Source organism: Colias croceus, chromosome 14 (genome assembly GCF_905220415.1).
Source record: "Colias croceus chromosome 14, ilColCroc2.1".
In the NCBI taxonomy this organism is placed as follows: Eukaryota; Metazoa; Arthropoda; class Insecta; order Lepidoptera; family Pieridae; genus Colias; species Colias croceus.
The window spans coordinates 6,471,179-6,493,922 of NC_059550.1; the positions used below are offsets into that span (position 1 = coordinate 6,471,179).

Here is a 22,744-nt window from a genome sequence, read left to right on the forward strand (position 1 = left end):
AATAAATGAACACTTTATATTACTTGCCTATTATGATAAAAGGTTAGGTACAGGATTATTAGTTGCCCAGTTCCGAAAGGTTCCCAATTTAACAAGAGTGCTTTTGCTCATTAATTCCAATCAATTGGATAGATCGAGAAATCAGGAAAAACTACGACGAATATTTATTAAGCTCTAGTAGTCTAGTACCTATATCCATTATAATAGTGAAACTTGTGAAAATAGATCCTTAGATTTTTTTTTGTAGGTATGTATTTTTAGTTTTTACCTATTATGACTCAAAAATTTAACTAGACTTTCCTGCAATTTTAAGCATCGTTGCCAACATAGATAGGTCGAGCCATTTTTGTTTTTGTTAATTAATTAAATAAGCCAAAAAAGTAAGTCCATAGGAATTTTACCTATTTTATATTATATAATCTTTATTGCATACAAAACATACAATATAAATTTTACATTAAAAACAGGACATTAGATGCAAATGCATGGGTATGGTTGTTTTCCCAAAAACGTAACCTAGGTAGGTATTTTGATTTGTTAGAAAGTGCTATAATATCCTTCTTTGTTATTATTTTTATACTTTTTCCATACTTTACCTATATTTGGCAAGATATTATTTTTAAAGAAAGCTACACATATGCTTATGAGTTATGATAATGATTAAGAAATGTCTCATATACCTACTTAAAAATCACGATTCATTCATCTCGTTAAAATCATCAACACAATTTTAAAGTGTAAACTTTTTCGTAAACACAGTTTTACTTTTAGCATAAATATCTTTGGCATAATTAAATAGAATTTTAATGAAGTTAGAACGCAAGGTGAGACCGTGAGACGTTATCAATTGAATTATTTAACATATTTCAAATGTAAAACAGGCTGATAAAAATGTTAATGGTAAAAACTTAAAAGTAGTCGTTTATGTCATTAAGAATATGCTTACGACTAATTAGTTTAGTCATCATTTATTTATAAATTTGTAAAACACTAAAAAGAAGCATACAAAGATATTATTAAGGTCTGTTTTAGGATAATTAATAATTTATTTTCTTCTAATATTTTTGTAACTTTTTTTACTATGGTGACTTGCCGACGATAATATGAAACAAAAATCGTTTATAACTGTTAAAACTTTTTTTAATTAGTATTTAAGTCATAATAATGCGAATGCATGTTTGTCACATTTGTGACTCATGGGCATTTTATAGAAATGGTATTGAATAACTAATTTTCTAGAATATGGAATTATGGATTCCCAAGATTAAAGATATTTCAATAGGTATCTGCACTAACGAACGCGCGATCGATACTTGGTAATAAAATTCAGATCATACACAAAACAGATGGATGCTAAAATACATATTAGATTTTCTTATGAAATATCGTATACAAAAATATTTATTGCAAATGTTGTATCGTAATAAGAATAAAAGATGCATATATAAATCTTACCATTCTACTTATAGTATACCAAAGTTATAAATGCAAAAGTTTATGAGGTTGGATATATGTTAGTTCTACTGAACAGATTCAGATGAAAATTTCAGTAATGTAGATTATAAGTATATCAGAAAAACACCTGAGCTGTAGAAATTCCTGATTTTGCACGCGTTTTCATTTGTGGGTGAAACCGCGATAAACTCAAAGGTGACTGATATAGTGATCTATCAACGCACAGCCCAAACCACTGGACGTATCGGGCTGAAATTTGGCATGCAGGTAGATGTTAGGACGTAGGCATCCGCTAAGAATTAAGAAAGGATTTCCCGAAATTCTTGCGGGAACGGGGAAAAACGGGGATGCACGTACAAAGTCTCGGGCGGAAGCTAGTGTACTATAATAACAAAGAATCTCAATACCTATAAAAAGAGGGAAAGTGAAGAAGAATAAATAAAAGTTATATTATTTACTAGCTTACCACCCGCGGCTTCGCCCGCTTACTCTAAAACGTCGAATCCTATCTCTCAAGTTGAATTTTATTATAATCGGTTAAGTGGTTTAGGAGTCCATTGAGGACAAACATTGTGACACGAGATTTATAGGTATATATTAAGATATATAACACAAATAAAAACTATATAAAACTTTCATCTTAAAATTAATATCAGAACAACGAATAAAATCATAATTCCATCTAATGCAATAGCATTAGATGGAATTATGATTTTAATCTAATAAGATTCGTGTTTGTTTAGAAAGCTGTTTACAAAATACATAATATTATCGAGATTGCGTACATCATTGGACCCAGATATTTAGTTTACGAAGATCTGTAACTTTTCTGGAATTGGTAGAAAAATTACCAATGCAATTATATTATGTAACATGAATCAATAGGAAAGCATTAGATAACATGAGAGAGACGAAGGAAATTTATACGCAAATAAAAGTATAGGAATCTAAAAAATATTTAAAAAGGTTTATAAAATTGAATTTTCGTTAAGATAGTCAGTACAAACAATGGAAATAATAGCTTGACAATTTTATTGAATCCTTAATGAAATAATGACCTCATTGTGTTGACTTTTCTATCCAACGTATTTACGGCGGAAGGGACAGCAAATAAACGGGGCAATTAAGATCGTAAATAAATACGGGACAGATTAGCACCATGCCCTTCGTTCTCATGTCGTGTGCTCTAATTGAAGTGTTGAGATTGATTGAGCAATAAAATTGAGCGATTCAATAAATCATTAATAAATGAACTTACTAAAATATATCTTGTTAAAAATTATCATTTTATAAACTTGTAGTAGGATATCATGTAATGAGCTTTGAAATAAACCCAAAAAACTACATATATAAACATACGAATGTATCGTCAATCTTGTTTGTATTAGTATTTTCTACGTGCGGTTAAAATCAAGTACGCCCCAATTCTTATGTGAAAATTTACATACATATGTGGCCCTTTTTTGTGTGGCATTGTAATCTTTTATGTCGTAATAATAACAGATTTTATTTTTCACAGTCAGATATATTTTCGCACAAAGATATGAATATAAAATAACGTTCCCATTTTTATATGGCTAAAGTATAATTAAAATAATAACAACATATCGTTAAAAGTGGATTTTTTACTACTATTTCGAACTGAGAAATGAATAAAGCAATGTTTTAATATTCTTGGTATTCTGATTACTTTTATGTCTGCATCTTATGTTATTTTGGTTGTGTTTGATACACCCATCTCTATTATTATATATTTATTCTCGTAGGTACATCGACATTATAAGATGAAAAGTTCGTAACAGTAGTTCCCAAAATAAGCACGTTTAACCAAACTTTTCAGGTTTACTATGTTAGTAAAGATAAAACTTACCCTCATCAATGTACTTGAGCACGAACTGGACATCAGGTCCCCATGCTGAAGCCACCTCCAGGGGTGATTCGGCATCTCGTAAAACGTGTACTGTAAATAATCATAAAATATGTTAGAAGAATAAAATCGCAATTTTGAATGTCTATTTACCAAACGATTTTGAAAAATAGAACCTAAAATTCCGTTGTACCTAACTATTATCTAAACATGTGCCTTATAATGTGTTCCTTAGAGAACTGGAAAAGTTTCAATACATAGGTTATTATATCTACGAAAACCAAAAGTCTCTCTATATTATAGAATTAAGGTAATCTTACTGATACACTTCTTCATTTCTTAGCTATAAGAATAACCTCAGTTATAATTTAAGATGTCTTTATTATCTCATAAAATGTAAAAGTACAACCGCCATTCTCATAGTCCTAAATACACAATGGGGCCTAGCGCAATGATTGGAGCCATCGCTTACGTAAATTAGACAATTCTCAAGTTATCATTCGTCAGCCAGTTAATATAAAAGGTTAGCAAAAACAAATTAAGTAAGGAAACACGAGGAATATTCCGGCAAGGCAAGGCCGCCTTCATTACCGTTGTCAGAATTATCTGCTTCCAAATTGTAAAAGAAAATAAGTCGGCTTTCGTTTGAATTGAGCTCATTACATCACAAGAGGCGAGCCTATTCACAAACAGAAGCTTTCGCCATTGTTTGAATACTACGATCAGTGAAAACAGAGAAAAAACAATTTAATGCTAAGTGAAGTCATATTTTCTGCATAATCGTCGTTATTTGGGTCAAGAGTGCCCTTAATCGGTTTCCCAAATATGTACAATAATAGTTATTATTCTTAGTCAAGTGAAGCGAAGTATGGCTATTGTGCAACAAGAATTAGGCAATAGCCGAAAAAACATTGAAAGGCTTTTCTGTATTTATAGAGGGTTTAATCAAGCTTGTATTATTTTAAGTACATATACCTTCGTATGAAAATACAATAGATGCTTGTTGTAGATATATTTATGGACACATGGTATCATTCTATTATCTACATTCTACAGTAATTATAATTTTTATTTTGTTATTTAATCATTAAGAAGCAACTTCACTATTATGTAATACTAGCTTCCGCCCACAACTTTGTACGTGCATCCCCATTTTTCCCCGTTCCCGCAAGAATTTCGGGAAATCGTTTCTTAGGGGACGCCTACGTTATGACATCTACCTGCATGCCAAATTTCAGCCCGATAAGTCCAGTGGTTTGGGCGGTGCGTTGATAGATCACTATATCAGTCACCTTTGAGTTTTATATATATAGATTTGTTTGTTATTAATATCTAGATACTATTTAATGTAAAATTAAACAATAAACCATAAAAATTTATAACAAATAATTTGTATAAATTTAAAGTTTATTATAATTTTAAATAGAAGACGTAAACTTAAGATTTTTATGTTGAGAATAAGTAATAAAGTCATTAGCTGATGTACATCAGAGCGCCTTCTTGAAACATAAAAGCAATAATTAACCTGCGCCGGCGCAATTGAGTAAATTATTTCAAAGAAACTTTACGATATTATAAAACGATTTTCTCGTTATTCATTATGCGAAACAGGAGTGTCTTATAACCGTAATTATTATTCTGGTGGGAATAAAAACAAAGTGAATTCAAATGTGAAAGTAAAAGCCGTCTAACGAGTGAGTATGAAATGACTTACATCTATAATATTCTATATAGTGCTCTCGAACCGGCTCAACTATTGAGGCTGGGAAAGATAAAACGTATTAAATATTTGTGACTTTTATTCATTCTTAACTAAATTACCAATTGTAAAGCTTTATCTTTAATCATTTATAATTATTTCCGTAGAGAATAAATCGATTTATTTGTATGGAATCCTTCGGCTATCGTGTGCAGATATTCGTTTATTGTAAGTTGTAAGACTTATCTGTATCACAATTTTGAATGTCTATTAACCAAAAAATTAAAACTTACAAATCAAATGTAACCAAAATCCTGGCAACATTTAATAAACTTCGCTCTTTACCTCATAATGAATTCAGGAGCTTGATTACCATCTAAGCTTATATTTACGAACAATTTAACATTATGTTGTATGTAAATGCTTAAATTTATTGAATACAACGTTATTACCTCGTTATCAACGTCGCGTGTGTCCTTATCTACCCATTCTTCGCAAATATGAGTTCATTAGGCCAAATTATAGTTGTTACCTTGCAATTTGCTATTGCATGCCACTCTGATGGGAAGTTAATGTATACGGGAACATTGTATGGGCCTCGTTCACAAACTCCGCTTCAAGAGATCAAATCTTTGTTTGATTAATTTCCTTGGGGCTGAATGGCTTTCAAACTTTTCTCTTTTTTACGTGTAAAGTTTGTTTGCTAACATTTTAATATTTTATTAGCCTCATTATAAAAATGAAGACTATTTAATATATATCATCTTCTCTACTTAATAGTTTTCCTTGCCTAATTAGTTTATCGCTCAAATTTTGCCCTAAACTTTCCTTTGACCAATTTCTGGCTGCTGCTGCACGTCAACGGCGAGATAGATATTACAGGTAGGTATCGTATGTAAGCAGTTTTTTTTAAATATCACGGACCCATCGGAATGATATTCCTCCCCATATATTCGTAGTAACAAAAACGTTCTGCAAACAAAAGCTCAAATGTGATTTTAGTATTTTCCTGCCTAAAATATACTTCTACCATTCCAGTAATATAAACATTAATGAGCTGGTTGTTGAAACAAAAGCGGTGGTTTCACGTCTTTAACGAGAGTTGCATAATGAAGTGACCCTTTATAACTTTACATAGAGAAAATGTATGCATGAAACTAGAATTACGTTTCCTGAGGTAAAATGTTACAACGTTAAACGCTAACAAGACTCCGACGAGGTTTGGTCGTTAATTATATACTACGTAATAGCTAGATTAAAAATAGATGTTTTTTAAAGACTAAAAATAGCAAGGTCAGTTTCTAGTCTGACCTAATAACAACTTAATCACTTGCTCAACTCGTTTTAACCGTGTTTTTCTTGTAAACGTAGAGCTTTTTCTAGATTATGTTAGAAGATTTCGGAAAATAAATATGTGTCAGATAACATTTATTAATGAATGAAATTATAAATTCCTAACCAGTGGTATACTGGAAAATAGACATTATTTTTTAATATTTTTAAAAGTATAATTGATCGAGAAATTATAATATCGAGAAAAATATAAGATACATTCATCAAGAATTAACTTAACAATTAATATATTATATAATTTTACAATTACTCAAATACCTACACAGAATTTTAGTATAAGAGGAACGTAAAATTGGTTTATTATTACAATCGCTCTTCGTTTAGCCGTTAAAAAACAGCTCTTAGGATCATTACGGGGAACATTGCATAAGTATAGTTATTTACATTTCCTTGGAAGCGACGGCCGAGCCGTTTCCTTGACCGATGGCAAATGAAAATGAAATTTCGGACATATCTTTCCCACGGATGACTCGATAGGGAGGCAATTACGGCAGCACAAGTTTTTACCGACGCCCGCGATGGCTTGCACACTCTTATTGGCTCGACATGTGAGTAATGTGTTTAAAGAAATATAATGTTACTATGTGTACGCGACGACGACGAGTTTCAGCTAACCTTTTCTCATTTCCTCTGCTAGAAACTTCGTCCTGTTCGCGACTGTAAGTTATTTGCAAACTTTGCAGTTCAGTAGTTTTTGTAGCTATGCTACAAATCCATGTCTTCGCTCCTGCTATTCAAAACATTTCTTCCATCTTATAATCTTTGGTATGTATATAAGACGTAAAGATGTTATTAAAGCAGTTTAAATATAGATTGAAGGCTTACTGCAATGATATAAAAAGGCTGCATTTACGATCAAGATTTTTATAAAAACTCGACACTTTCAAGTTGAGCTATATCCGATATCCACAAAAACTTGCCAGCGCGTAAGAAAAATCTTTTTCATATAATATATAGATTAGATACTCATATGAGGACACTTACACGCTCATACACAGGTAGGAACCCATCAAGTACTATTACAGGCGGATCAAAGTGGATGTGAAGTCATAACGGATGGTTCGCGACACTCATTGAGATGTTCCTTCTTGACATAAAAACTAAAATGTAGCGGTCTTGCTTTTTATGTCAAGCGCATGTTTCCTTCGTCTATCTTACATCCTCTTGTTAATTGGGAGTCACGTTATTCAGAGGACTTTTAGCTTTCTATGTATGTGTAGATTTGCAATACGTTATTTCAAATCATAAATCCAATACTGACAAAATAATGAAATATCAATCATTCTCCTATACTTATAAAAAGCATTGATCAATACCAGAAAATAATTTCATTGGCCGTCGATAAATAAAAAAAGAACATAACAATACGTAAATATGTACTAAATATTTTTGTTGAAGCTTACGTCCATACTTCATATTACATTAATCCAGTTTTACTGGGTCCAATTACAGATATTGCAGTGAAATTAAAAGCTGGCTTTAATACCTGTTTTAAAATTACTTGCGCATTCAATTTGTTATGAATACTAGTGAGTATGCAGCAATTAAGTTTTTTCGAAGAGTTTCTGACGATGTGGTAAGATACAACCTACTTCATTCTTTCGGATAACTTTTGACACAATCCCATTATAATGCCTATTTGAATTTTTACCCGACTGCCAAAGAAGGAGGGTAATGTTTTTCGAGTGTATGTAAGTATGTATGTATGTCTTTTCCTTTGTGACCACCTGTAGCCTAAACGGCTTGATGGATTTTGATGTATGAGGTATCGTTAGATTTGTCTTGATTACGGGAGTGTCATAGGATACATTTTATCCTAAAAGTCCCACGGGATAAAGACATAATAATATTTTTTCTAAATTTCCCTTTAAAAAAATATGTATGCGGTATCATTAGATTCATTTCAATCACGGGAGTAATTAATATAGGATTTTTACTCTTTTTTTAGTGTGCAGTCGGGTATTTTGTTTTTTTAATAATTATCAACACTTGTTCTAGTTTTCTTTCTATCATAATCTGTGAGTATTAATATATTATATGTATATCATAATCTGTAATCCTCAGTATAATCAATATCCAGTAGATACTTTCAAAGTGAGATCCCCATCTCCCGGAATAAATTGTCTTTTGTGTTTAAAATGTACCTGTACGATGTCTGACTATTGATTTCCTGGGTAGAGCAAAAAGCTTATGACCTACATGCCGTTAAAAAACCTAAAAGTGTAAAGGTTGCCCTTTGCCCCACGCGACGGTATTAACAATGTGAAAAATAATAATGAATCCTATTAACGTATCGTCACAGCTTAGATATCTACTAGGTATCGTGGACTTCTGATATGATTCAATGATCAATATTCTTTTCAGACAACATAATCATCAGCTTTTGTGCTTATTATATTGTATTCTATAACGCCTTTAATTTTTTTTATTTAATTTTATATATTTCTCCTTACAGCGATTGGCAAGGTCTTGTCTGTGGTTAGTATGATGATGAAGGCATTATTTTTTTAAAGTAGTGGTGTATCTGAATTCTGATGATGCAGGCAGCGCTGATGATGATACTATAATGATCGAACTTTAATTGTAATTTGTAACATTAATTATATTATAATTTACTCCAACTTTTCAAAAACTTTACAACGCGTGATCACGGGACCTACCCGTATTTCTATAGTTCTATAGGTAATTAGGGGTCTTTCCGTCTTTTTTTTGATCTGTTGTTCTCTAGCCTTACCTCCATGATGCGGGTGCACGCTGATGAGCAAGCAGGGCTCGTCGCCCGGCTCCCGACAGCAGTCCAGTACATCGCGGCTGGTGGTCTGCGGCGTCACCGGCACAGCCGTGGGAGACCAGCCCGCGCCGCTTTCGCACCACACTCTCACTATAATCTGTAAATTTAATACAATATTATCAAACAATTTTAGAAAAAAGATGGTCAGTATATGCGATATTTATCGTACGATTATAGGTAGGTACATGATTGATAATATATGTATACTGTATGAGTGTGTAGGTATAAGATAGTGATATTTTTGTGTCTATTACTAAGTATATAGGATATTCGTGGATTTGCTCATTGATCAAGACTAAATCACTGCATTTGCAAGATAAGAGATATACCTAGATTACATTAAATCGTTCTACATTAAAAATCCATAAGTTATTTGTTCGTAAAAAACATTCGATATCGTATAGATCATTTTCAACAGTCATTAAAATACACGTTAGCAATAACTATGAACTCTAATTACAATTATATTCGCAATTTATATCATTAATCCTTTCGATTGTTATTCTGTTCGAAATTATCATTTCAGTTGTTAAATTTCAACCGCACAAGTACCACGTTGTTAATAATTTTCGTTTATTACATTCGAGTGTACTTACTTCATAATGTACATTTCATTTTATAAATCAAAACATGATTGAAATGAGATAACAACAAATCATGAATAAAATATATTCTAAGTACCTACTTGTTAACCGACTTCATTTTATTTCTCTGTCAAAGAATAAAGAAAAATTATCATAAACGAAAATAGTTAAACAGCCGCTGGCTATCTCTCCATTTCTTGAACATCTAAATAGTACAAGTTTATTAAATTTTATTCAGTCTAATCAATTGTAATTTACATTGTTGTACAAACAATACGATCCTTTACAATTTGATACTATTTTGCTAAATAAATCGAAATTCCAAACATGTTTATAAAAGCTAAACATATTCCACCCATACCCCGGCTATATAGCTTTATCAGCCATAACGCCTGGAGCTTGTCTCTGAAAACTCGAATGAAGTAAATAGCTGTACTAAAACAGAGTAGAAAGTAACATTATGTAGCAACGAAGATGGTAGGTACATTTATGAGATTTATGTGGCGGGAAGTGAATTATCGATGTAATTACATTATGTGAGACTTAAACGTATGTAAAATTGCTTAAATTTTCCTGTATGTTTAAAGTTCATGTTCAATATACAAAAAAAAGCGCTACGAATTATTGAAAACGGTAGAAAAGGTATTTTACTTAAATTACAGTTCAATAAGTTATTGACGATGAAACACGGGGCCAGTAATTATTGGGTGAATAAAATATATAAATCCAATTTTAGACATATACGGAGTCCCTACTGATAAAACTTTTCCCTTATTGTTTTCTTGAAATTAATAAAACGTCGACTAACTTCTATAATTCAAAACTAATTTTAACAAACTGAAAGCAAAATTTAATAAACGTATCTTATTTGTAGGCGTTAATTAACTCTCAGAATTAGATACAATTAAATTAAATATTGCTTCAGCATAATTTGTGTATAGAAGTAGTTTGTATTCATTAGGAAGTGCTTTCATTACAACCCTATTAATTGAGAGTACAAATAACAGCTACTGTCCTAATTGGACAATTTAATATTTCCTAGGAAAGGAATCGCGTTTTGCTGTAAATTTTTATGAAACATTCATTATAGGAAACATTTTTCTGTACAAAATAGCTCCATTTACTGAATTAAAATAGTCGAGTAAAATATTTCATTTGTACAGATCTAATTTATGTTTACTTTGTGTTCGTAGAGATAAGAGTACCTAGTTGATAGTCCATTTAAAATAATAAAACAAATTGTGGGTTCGAGTCTAAATATTGGAAAAATATAATAAATCATTTTTGTCAATGTATTGGTAGTAGGTATCTAAGTTAAAATATGTATTTAAATTTTTGTTATAATATCTAATAATAATAATATAATTTAAAAAATCTCAATTTTTCAGTTTTATCCATAGACGTTGTTCTGTAGAACCGCGAACACACGTTGCGTTACCCGCAGTGGATTCTTTTTTTTTATAAGATTTCATTGTCAGAGTTACCCAAAATGGTACTAATTTATAATCCCTTTAAAAAATAATACCTATGTATAGAATACGTCTTGTTTGATTTAAATTTTCTACATCATCCTTTTTTTAATTAAATAATGCTTCAATATTAATGTATCATCATTCTACAACGATTATTCCCAAACATTGTTTACAACTATTTAAAAATTTACGTAGGTACAACACTTGTTCATTAAGCTAACAGAAAATGTAAGCACAGTACAAATATTTCTCAACGTATGTGGAAAACATATAATTTAACATGCGGTGATTATTTCGCAAACCCACATAAATCTCGTGTTTTCGTGACATCACTTTCTCTTGCGTCGGCGTAAAATCTTTAATTTATTTTATGGGGTTTCGCGGGAACTGTAATTTTAATAGTCATAGAAACAAAAGTTATGTTCTGAAGCTGCGTAGGTATTTGTTTTAGAAACACGTAAAATAAAATATGAGGAACGACTCATAATAATAAATTATATTATGATTTGAAAATATGAAAACTAACGTAGTTATTAACTATTATTTCAGAGGAATGTTTATTCAATAAAACTTTTGGATTTATATTCTTATACTTTTATATTACATTTGTCTCAGTGGAAACATCGAGTTTTTACTAGTAAATAGATTATTATACAAAAGGATATATTTCCGCTTTTTAAACGCTACAAAGCATTGCATTACAAAATATTCGCGTAAATTAAAAATCAAATATCTTTTCCGTAGTCTTAATTTTTTTTATTATTTTAAATATTTGAAATACAATTCTAATGAAAATTGAAATCGCCAGTTTGATAATAAAATTAAATAAATGCAGACAGCAATTATATCGACTTTTATGTCAACAATTCTTTTAACAATCAATATTTATAGAACGTTGAATAAACATATACCTATATACTATTCATATATTATTCTAAAACCATCCGTCCATCAACGATCCACTAACATATGAGCCATCATTTCCAACCACACAATCAATATTATCCTAATTAACACTCAATCTAAATGAGCATATCTATTATTCCATCAAAGTGAATCGCATAATTGTTTATGCCTTGTATAACTAGTATCTACATACGAATAGCAATAAGGCGGGTCCACACAGATCGATCATCCTCACGAAGCATTTTCCGCGTGAAATAGCTCAGTCACACAGGCTTTCCTCAGCCGAGTTACATTTACATAAACCGAGCTGCTTCGTGCGATAATTCTTCGCGAGGCTGCTCGCTCTGTGTGGGTCCGCCTATATAGAATGTTTACAGATACCATTACTATGCGAAATGGTCTCTTTGACGAAACTACGAAAGCAAAGTTTGTATCTGCAGAGGTATTATGTAAATTTAAGTGATGCCTGTCATTTATATACAGCCTGTACGTCTATCAAAGCAAATACATCTGTCAGCTAAACCTTGATTTGTTTTGTACAGTCGACCGTAATAACAAATCCGTATAAGGCGAATTCTTGGGCGAAAGGTTGGATGATTGATAAGTATTTCTATTTTCTATAATACTGGTTCAATAATTTTAAAAGACTATTAGATGGTAATGAACAACCTAAATTTTATTCATTGTTGACAAAATATTCAGATGGTCCGGCTGCTCATATCACCAACCACGTAGCTACAAACCGTTCTTTTGATTTTGAATATACCTAGATAGGTATATTCAAGATCAAAAAAACTAATAATTTTATCAATACTGTCGTTAAGGTTAACGACAGTATTGATAAAATTATTTCAATGTGTAAATACTTACATATTATTACAGCTACACTTTATTGAATACAATTACATCAGAATTACATCGCAAAGTTAGATAATAATCTCAAAATAGAACTTGAGAAAAATTGTGGCATTAGCTATGTGTATAAAAACTTGGCTAAACACATACTAGTCTCATTATTCCCTACCAGTTTCTAACTATCCAATGAGGGGACTTTTTGCCACGCTCACAATAATTAAAGGATGACGATTGTGAACCCAGATATGGTTAGAACTATGGGTTATTATGGTCTAGATCTAAATAGGAACAAAAAGGTGGGTATTTGAGGGACGCGCGAACTTCCTTTAGCAAGTCCAGCTGCGTCAGCAGATGTTTGTGTAATTACGTGTAATTTAAAGGGGTTACTGCCTACTGGCTGTACACCAACGGACAATGTTTGCATAAGACGCGCAAAGGTGATGTGGGTTATGATAACGATATTTTTAGCTACATAAGTGATGAGGACTTTAGTTAGTACCTCTAACTAGTTATATATAGTACCTCGCGCATTACTTAAAACTATAATCGTATCAAAATTTATTCTTATTTAATTTTTGATAGCAAGAGTATTATAGGTACTATCCATCCATCCATCCTTACAAACTTTCACGTTTATTCAGTACATTTAAGTGGTTTTCTGTTATATTATATAGTTAGATATAACTACCTGTACCTATTTCCTCTATGAAAGCGAATTTAAAATATACATACATAACTTTTCATGACATCAGATTAGTATTGAAAAGAAATTAATAGATAGGTACTTTATTATATTTATTTATTTCTTACAAATAGAGAATCATCATTTTAGAATTTCAATAGAATCTTTTATTTAATTTAACTTCCCACGAGAAAATTTCACATTTATGCCTCGAGTTCAAAAGATTAACTCTCGCAAATACGAGCTTATATGCTTTCCATTTTCTTTGAATGCAAGTATACCTACTACCTGTTAGTTCCTTTTCGTTTTCGGGTAAATTATTTATTATTATTGATTCATTGAATTTAAAAGCATTTGATTACTCAATATTCTGGATGCAATTGCCATCAACCAATTACGTAATTTCATATTAATATTATTACCCCCAACGCAAATCAAACATAAATCATGTTTATTAGCTGTTTAAGTAGACAATATTGTATCCCAAAATGCAAATAAGCATAGTTAGGCGAAAGGTTTTGTTTGCTTAGTCATAATTTATGGAGGCAGAGAGTACACAAGTAAAGCCTTGAAACTAGCTGACCAAATATCAGATTCATATATCTAGTACTTTGTCTAATATCTTCAATGTACGACCCAAGATAGTACTGTAGAACAATTTAAATGCATCTTCTTTAGCTGTGTTTGAAATAATAGCTACGATTTAGATTAAGTTTATCTTCTTCTTGTGCTACTTTACTATGGCGAAAGCTTTCTATATGCCTTTATATATGAATAATATATCTGATAAAGAAAACAAAGATTTCAATTGAATATATGTACCATCGATTTCTGAAAGATTGAAAGCGAATAACTGAAAGCTGGAAATCTGTCTTATCATGTTACGTAGATATCTGTTCCTTTACCGAACTGAATTCAAACGCACATAGATGTAGAAAATTGTAAGGTTCTATGCTTTTTCCTATTCCTAATATATTCCTAATAATAACAATAATTATCACTTTACATCCTATACAATAAATATTGAAGAAAGGAAACTTCCAAATTCCACTATTCTATATTTGCTAAATTGATGCTTGTTGCAGTAGACGAGATATTTTACACATGATTTAGTTTTTCTCTTAACTGGTTTAATGATACATACTAAGGGCCTTAAAATATATCTAAGTGGGAAATATGTGCAATATTTTATGGCAATGTGACACGACCACGCGAAAACAGCCGCGGGGGTCAAAACTTCTTAATAATTTATTGGGTTTTGCTTACCGGAATCATTTTTGGGTGACATGTGTGGATACAGCCGTATGCTCCTCTCTGAAACACAAATTCATAAAGCTAAGATTTCATTTATTTATAGCGTTTATATGTCTACTATTTTTTAAACTTGAAATCTTAAAACCGATTATATGAAAAATGAATGAAAACGTATAATTGAATAAAATTGTGCAATTTTTGAGTAAACGTTCTTTTCACGTTCCAATTTTGAAATAATCGTTGACTTTAGACTTTTTTTTAGATTTAAATTCATATAACAGACTAAAAATTAAAAAAAAATTCAAAAATTTATTTCTCGAAATATGTTTTGAAGGTTAAAATAGATAATTAATGTGGTTTTTTATAAGAATTATTTTAAAATTGCAAGGATAATTGTAATTTATTTTTATTAAAAAAAATAACAATCTATTCTATAATATTCAAATAAACAAGTACCCTAGATTTAAACCAGAAACAAACAATTCCTCACGTAGAGCATTACAAGAGGAAGGTGAGATAGATCTGAATATAAATTATTATTTCGTGTCGTAATTTATCTAGCGATGATGTTCTTCCTATTGTGATTCAAATTGAAAAGGCCAAAGCTTTTATCCGCAATTAGATACAAAAAGTCTTTGTGCAATGATAAATACATTAATTTTATGGCATAATGCTCAAGCTTCATTGTTCTTTGACGATTATTACTACATGAAGTCATGGTGGAAGTAATTAGTTTAGCTAATTCACCTATTCAGAACTCTACTCCTATCCATGAAGCACAAGCGTAAGATTTAAAATCAATTCCAGTTCGTGCAGTAGGTAGCTTTTATTTGACACTTAAAAAATAATTCATATTCTGTTTTGATTTATAATTCATTAAAGTATATGGGTCGATCAACTTTTATTGGTCCGACGGTACACGCATCATGTCCCTGAACGATAATTAATAAACATGAAATCATAAAGAGTTAAATTGGTTTTAATTATATTCCTTTTAATATTTTCTAACATTATTGCGAACAATATTTTACTTGTTTTATTAATTTGTGCGTAGTTTCATGGTTGTCCAGAGACTAAATGCAATTTTCCAGTACTAACACATTTGTCCCCAAGCCACTATGCATTAACAAACTTCGCATCACAAACACATACTATCACGACCATAAATACCAAATACACTCCTTGTTTCAGTACATAATTATTGACATAAAAACATACAAACAATTTTTTTTTTATTGGATATAATACGATTTTCAGGCATTTTACTTTTGTCCCTATAAATCATCTACATGGCACAGGTCTCACAGACAACCATAATTTAGTTATGAAACCAAAACACAGATGGCACGGTAGATTCCTAAACAACAAGCGTAACACTATAATTAACTGTCGGGCTCAAACGCCATTTTGATTTGTATAAAATCACGGCAACAGTCATCCGAGCGACGTTGGTGAGTGTGGGGTGGCTTTTTTGTCAGTCCGTCAGACAACTGTGATTAAAACGTAAGAACTTGATGCATTGTTATCAATTATACTACACGGGATGCGCTTTCATCTATATTTTAGTGTGAGCTGAGATTAATATATAAAATAACAATAGTATTTGCTTGGCGGCTCAAAATTTTAAAAATGTCCCGCGGACAACCAGTCACTTGGTCAACCAAAGTGGTTGTACCATGGACAATTTGGTTGTCCCTAGGACAATTATTATATAAAACTTCTATATGTACGTACAGACTTCAGACCAATAACAATTTTAGTTTACACTAATATTATAAAGAGGAAAACTTTGTTTGTTCGATTGTAATGAATAGGCTCATAAACTACTGGACCGATTTCAAAAATTCTTTCACCATTTGAAAGCTACATTATCCACGAGTAATATTATCACGCTAAGACCAACAGGAGCGGAGCCACGCGGGTGAAACCGCGCGGAGCAGCTAGTATTCTATATAAAAATATAAAGATATAAGGCCCGAAAACCACACACTTGTTGCTAATAGTTCAACCTGTTGCTATTTGTTTTTGCATTTTCACTAATATAATAATTAATTAATGAGTATCAGCAGGATTGTGAATATTCTCTAGAACTGGAACATTTATACATAATTCCTGACTAAAATTTTTCGAAGTGCCTGAGCTATACTTTTAGCTTTTGTTAAAGAAAAATAAAGGCACAATACAATGAAGGTGCTGATCGAGATTTGTCTAAGAGATAGATTTAAAAGATTAACCGTAAACTATTTAGGCATTATCTAATTAATACATAGCAGTATGTTATGCCAACGTTGAAAAAGTTATTTCGTTTATATTACTTTTATGGATGTTCAGCCTTGCGAAATAAAATAAACAGAACAAACTCTGAGACTAAAACATAGATTTTCCTCCTGGGTGTAAATAAAATATGTAAACACGAACACATTGCGGTGTGAGCTTTCTCTATACGCTCCGAGGCAGCGCTAACAGCTCATATTCACCCACTTTTACTGCGCTAAGCTATGTATTGTCTTCTGAACCAGTCTACAATAAGCGCATTAAAACCTCCACTCGTATATTATGCCCTAATCCGTACAAAATCGTACTGTTTTAAACAGTCCCTTTAAATAGGACTTAACATCACGTTTGTATTGTATAGTATTTTAATTAAACGTATTTATATGGTAAAGGGTTGTTGACCTCTCGGTTCTTAAGATACGAACAATGCACGTTTTGCGAATTATCTCAAATTGCTAAGGTTAAGTTGTGGTAACACGATACAAGATTTTAATAGAAAATTTACCAAAATACATGCAATCTATGGACTAGAGCAACTTTAAAATGCCATAATATTCACAGTAAACTTTACCGTTTAATTTTTATTTGAACATAAATACACAATATCTTTTAATAAACATCGATACATTAATTAAAAACCTGTATTATTTTCATAATAATTGTTCATTACACGCTGATAGAGTTGTTAGAACAAGTCATTTGCCAGTTAAAAGACAGGTATTCAAATGATATTAAAGCTTTTCAGCGCGCATAAGAATTCACAAGAACATTTTCTCTCCACTAAATATTCATACATTCAAATAGCCCGCGTAGGAGTGACACAAGTGTATTATTAAACTTTCAACTTTAAAGACACAAGAGAGCAACTAAATGTTCAATGGGGAAGTGAGAATGTCTGATATTATAAGTATACATCGGGAAGAAATACAGGCGTCTGTTAGCAAGTAAGACGTGACTGCACAAATTACTCGCAACATCTGAATAGCAATGACGGCTGCTATTCTAACAAATGATTTATCTTTATTCTTGTAATATAACACTAATGGTATAGCATATTTCAAATACTATTTTGTAGTGTTGGTTTGGAAGCATTCTCTTTGTTAGAAACTTTTTACAACTTAAACTTTTTGTTGCTTCTTTCATTCTGCATTTTTGGAGTTTAATTTATTAAAATGGTATTACATTTAATTTGTCACGACGTTTTATAAAATCTCGCAAAACGAAATTGCGCTTGTTCATTTAGGTGTTTAAATTACAATAACCGGAAGCGTTTTTGTTTCTTTATTTCTTTGTTGCCCAGTTTACAACGAAGTGCAATATTTCCATTTTTTTATTGTTTGATACTTTTAAAAACGTATTTGATCGCAGTTTTCATTTGGGTCCCACCACCCCTACAACTTTATGCCCCAACAGAGTCCCGATACGTATTAAACTTTCAAGACATTGCAGTCCTAACATAAACCTAAACATACATTTCGATACGAGCGATACGAGCAATATAAAACATTTAAACAATTTCGCAATCAATGTAAACTCGTCGACCATTACACGGACAGATTGGGGTGTGCCGCGTGCAGAATGTTTATTGCGACGAAATCAACGGCACGGAAGGGACAAATTGGCCACCATACCGTTTCCGGATTACCTATACCACAGCAGGGTTTGATAGTTCGTAATTTGGCGGTCGCTGTCACCCACAGTGGCCCGTGAAATATTTGGTAGCGACGGGCGCGTAGCCATTTGCATACAATGAGTGTAGAATCGAGGGTGGGACTGAGGGAAAGGCTGTCTTAACGTTTCGGAAGTACCGGTTGAACATCCGATTGTATTGTTCGGTATTGAAATGGTCGATTGCCTTATTTAAGTGTACAGATTTATAGCGTAATACGCAATGTTTTATGGCATGGGTGGTCCCAGGTGATTAAGTGCTGTTCTTGTCCGATTGTCATCGTGTTTAAGAATAAATATTAATCATCTACAAAATGGGCAAAAGCTGCGGGTTCTAATGATTCGATATGACGTCTACAAAATTTGTAAAATAATAAAATAGGTAATGTTTGTTAATCATTAACTCTGATACTTTTCATGTTCATTTGCTTAAAAAAATGTTTCTAATTCTATTAATTTTGAAAGCTTTCTGAGTTTGGGACTAGATGGCGTTGTGGGGGCTTTAACATGTATGTGTATAAGTATATTTTACCTACTTCTGTAATAATGATATACTATGTCAGACGAGAACTATATAAAAAGTTATTAAGGAATCGTTAAATTTAAAGAAGCAGTTAAACTAATCTATACTAATATGTATTATAAAGCTGAAGAGTTTGTTTGTTTGTTTGTTTGAACGCACTAATCTCGGGAACTACTGGTCCGATTTGAAAAATTCTTTCGGTGTTAGATAGCCCATTTATTGAGGAAGGTTATATTTATATTTATAGGCTATATTTCATCACGCTACGGGCAACAGGAGTGGAGCCACGGGGGTGAAACCGCGCGAAGCAGCTAGTAATGAATATTTATAAGGACCGTACCTCATAAAATGTTTAACACTTAAAACCTTCCTAAAATCTTCATCGCAAAGGATTTGAAACTTTATCTTATCTAATGACTGTATTAAAAACCTTTCAAATCAAACTAGAGCCAGACCTCCCTGACGTTTTATGGACTTTGAATTTAGATTAGTCGCATTAAATTAAGTTGATTATGTTCTTGATTCTGAGAAAAACTCAGTCCAAATAATGTTATAAATTACGAACTACTTTAAATTTTAATAGGAGCAGAAACAAGCACATTTGGCTGATAAGTCATGAATTATTTAAGACAATCCGTTTGCATAACAAATCTTTAAAAAATTATCATTTTATAGAAATTGAAAGTCATCAAGTATAATTCGGTAAATATGGCACTTTACCTAATTGTATATTATTTTTACCTTCTAAATATTTACAAACGGACGAACAGACAGACAGCGAAGTCTCAGTAATAGGGTCCCATTTTACCCTTTCGATACGTAACCCAAACAAATAGGCTAATTCATGCAAGGTATACGCAATTGGACGTCACGTCTGCATTGACCTTAAGCAGTTTAGGAACTTGAACTATTGTTACTGTCTCGATCTTACTTCGGGGTAAGTTCGTGCGCAGATGCCAAGTGTGATGAACGTAACGTAAGACTTTAAGAGCTGTATCGAACCACGAACACCATCGATAGATGCGCAAAATATTTTTAACCCGGCGTCATTGAGGTTGGGTCAAAATGACCCGGCTTGTTTATAATTTACAATATCTTTGTAATTACGTGCACGATTGTGCTGTTCTTTGTAGTAGCTGGAACTAATAATGTACATTAAACGTTTTGGAAGTGAAATCCTCTCGACGTCGAGTGTACTGGGAGCTACACGTGTGTATTTTCGAAAAAGGTAAATATGACCCATCCTCACAATTGATGTAACAATTTCGCGCCATGGCTAAGTTATCGATTTTTACTGTTGTGTATGATTTCTTGGTGTCTGCAAACATTTTTTTTGCTTGTTTCTGTGAATTTAATGTTTTTGTTTGTCCAATAGGTACTTATTATAAAATAAGTACTATAAACGGTTAGAATAGAAAATATCACGTATCATGGCGGGTTTAGACTCTTGTCTGACTCAGACTTACCTTACTATGATGATGAAGTAGAAGAAGAGGATCATGTTAGAGTGCGGAGTGTGTTTCAAGCGGATAAAAGCGAAAACCCGAATTCAATACCTTTTACAATAAAACTAAATATGGGGTTGACGTGGCTGATGAACTTTGCGCCTCATATGATGTGATTCGTAACTCCAAAAGGTGGCCCCTGACAATTTTTATGCCATGTTGGACACACAGGAATTAATCCTCTTATAATACGTCGCATAAATAAAAACGAATCAAAGGATAAGCGACGTAATTTTTTGAAAAACTTAGGTCTTGCTCTGGTCTTAGAACATTTGAAAATTCGCCAGGAATTGATCGATTGCAATGACAAATGGGCAAAAGAATCAAATAATTTATTGGTGGATCATCAGAGGAGCCACCTGCAATTCCCGCAAAAGATGTTAAGTGTGTCCGGAAATAAAAATAGTAAAACAAAACATTTTTGTCAAGCTTGCCCTAAATTTATTTGTCCTGAACACATCATGGCTTACTGTATTAATTTCATTTACAATGAAGATTCTAAATAGCTTTGTTAAAGTTTTTTTTCTAATAAATTAGACATAAGTTTATAAAAATGCTATTTGTAACCAAAATTACTGGTTATTAGCGTAGTAATGACATGAAAACGTAAGAGGTCTATATTTTGTTCCTATTTTTATGAGTTTATGTCAAAGTTGATTAAAGTGAATAAAACGTTGGTTAATTACTATTTTTATTTTATATTATCAAAACCTATAATAATAACACAGAATACTAATTTTCTTAAAAAGTTTAAAAATAACAACTATAAAATATATGGGTAATATTGACCCACCTCAACGTTCGCGTATCTGTTTTCTACCACAATGACGCCGGGTTAAAGCATCAAATCTATTTCACGACTATAAAATAACATAATTACATGTTATTGATAATGAGATAATATGATAACGTAAGTATATTAAACGTAACATTTATAAATATTAATAACGTAACAAACAACCATACAAAAAATGGCCTTGCCTATTTAAATAAGCCTCAAAAAGTTCAATTTTTATTTTATTTAACTATACATATATTAAACGATTTATAAAAACTAGCATGAAAACATATTACATTAAACATATCCGCCTGGTGGAAATATCTTATTACTTAATAAATACAGACTTCCTGTCCAATTTTATTTATTTCATCTTAAGATTTATATAAAAACGACTTCTAGATAGGCAATATTATCGGTAGCTTAAGTAGACATATTTCTGTATTTTTCCCACTCAAGCTTGTATCTAGACTGGGATAAAATCCGCTTAGTTCGACTCCGCGTAAATAGCTCGGCCATACATTCCAATCCCAGTCACGTTATAGTCGGTTTAACACAGCCTTTAGTTGGGCAGATGTACAGGAATTCGATACTTACAGACAATCATTCTGTCAAGCCGTCCGTCCGCGGGAAGCATGTGCCAATCGCCGAATCAAGCACACGCTGAAGCCTTTAAAATTGCTCTTTATACATTCATGGTCATGTTATCTATACGCGAGTTCAGGGAGTTGATTGAACCGAACGTAATTGCACAGCCGTTTTTGATTTATTCACATTTTTCCGCTTTAGATGATAAACAATTCATGTGCGTAACTCTTGATGTCGTGCGTAATTGTGATTACGATTTATATCATTTGAATTTTTCAACGTAATTGTCGTCTTCGTCTACTCTTGAATAGGTACAATAATACAATAATATTATAAGACCAAAATATAATAAAAGTAGAGCAAATACAGCACACCAATAATAAAATAACTGACAATATTACTAGATTACGATACCATTGCCTATTATATTTCCCAATTACATAATACGATATCTATTACAGACATGCATTACTATTCTTGTCATTACTTA

General features: G+C 31.9%; 1 protein-coding gene across 1 annotated transcript in view; it reads right to left on the reverse strand.

The window, feature by feature from the left end:
* Positions 1–22,744, reverse strand: part of LOC123697382 (apoptosis-stimulating of p53 protein 2) — a 205,491-nt gene that overhangs the window by 137,758 nt on the left and 44,989 nt on the right. The window contains exons 2-4 of the mRNA XM_045643877.1: positions 14,931–14,978; positions 9,109–9,262; positions 3,326–3,415 (exon numbers count right to left, since the gene is read on the reverse strand). Of these exons, the coding sequence (XP_045499833.1) occupies positions 3,326–3,415; positions 9,109–9,262; positions 14,931–14,939 (253 nt within the window). The 5' untranslated portion in view covers positions 14,940–14,978. The remainder of the gene's footprint in view (positions 1–3,325; positions 3,416–9,108; positions 9,263–14,930; positions 14,979–22,744) is intronic.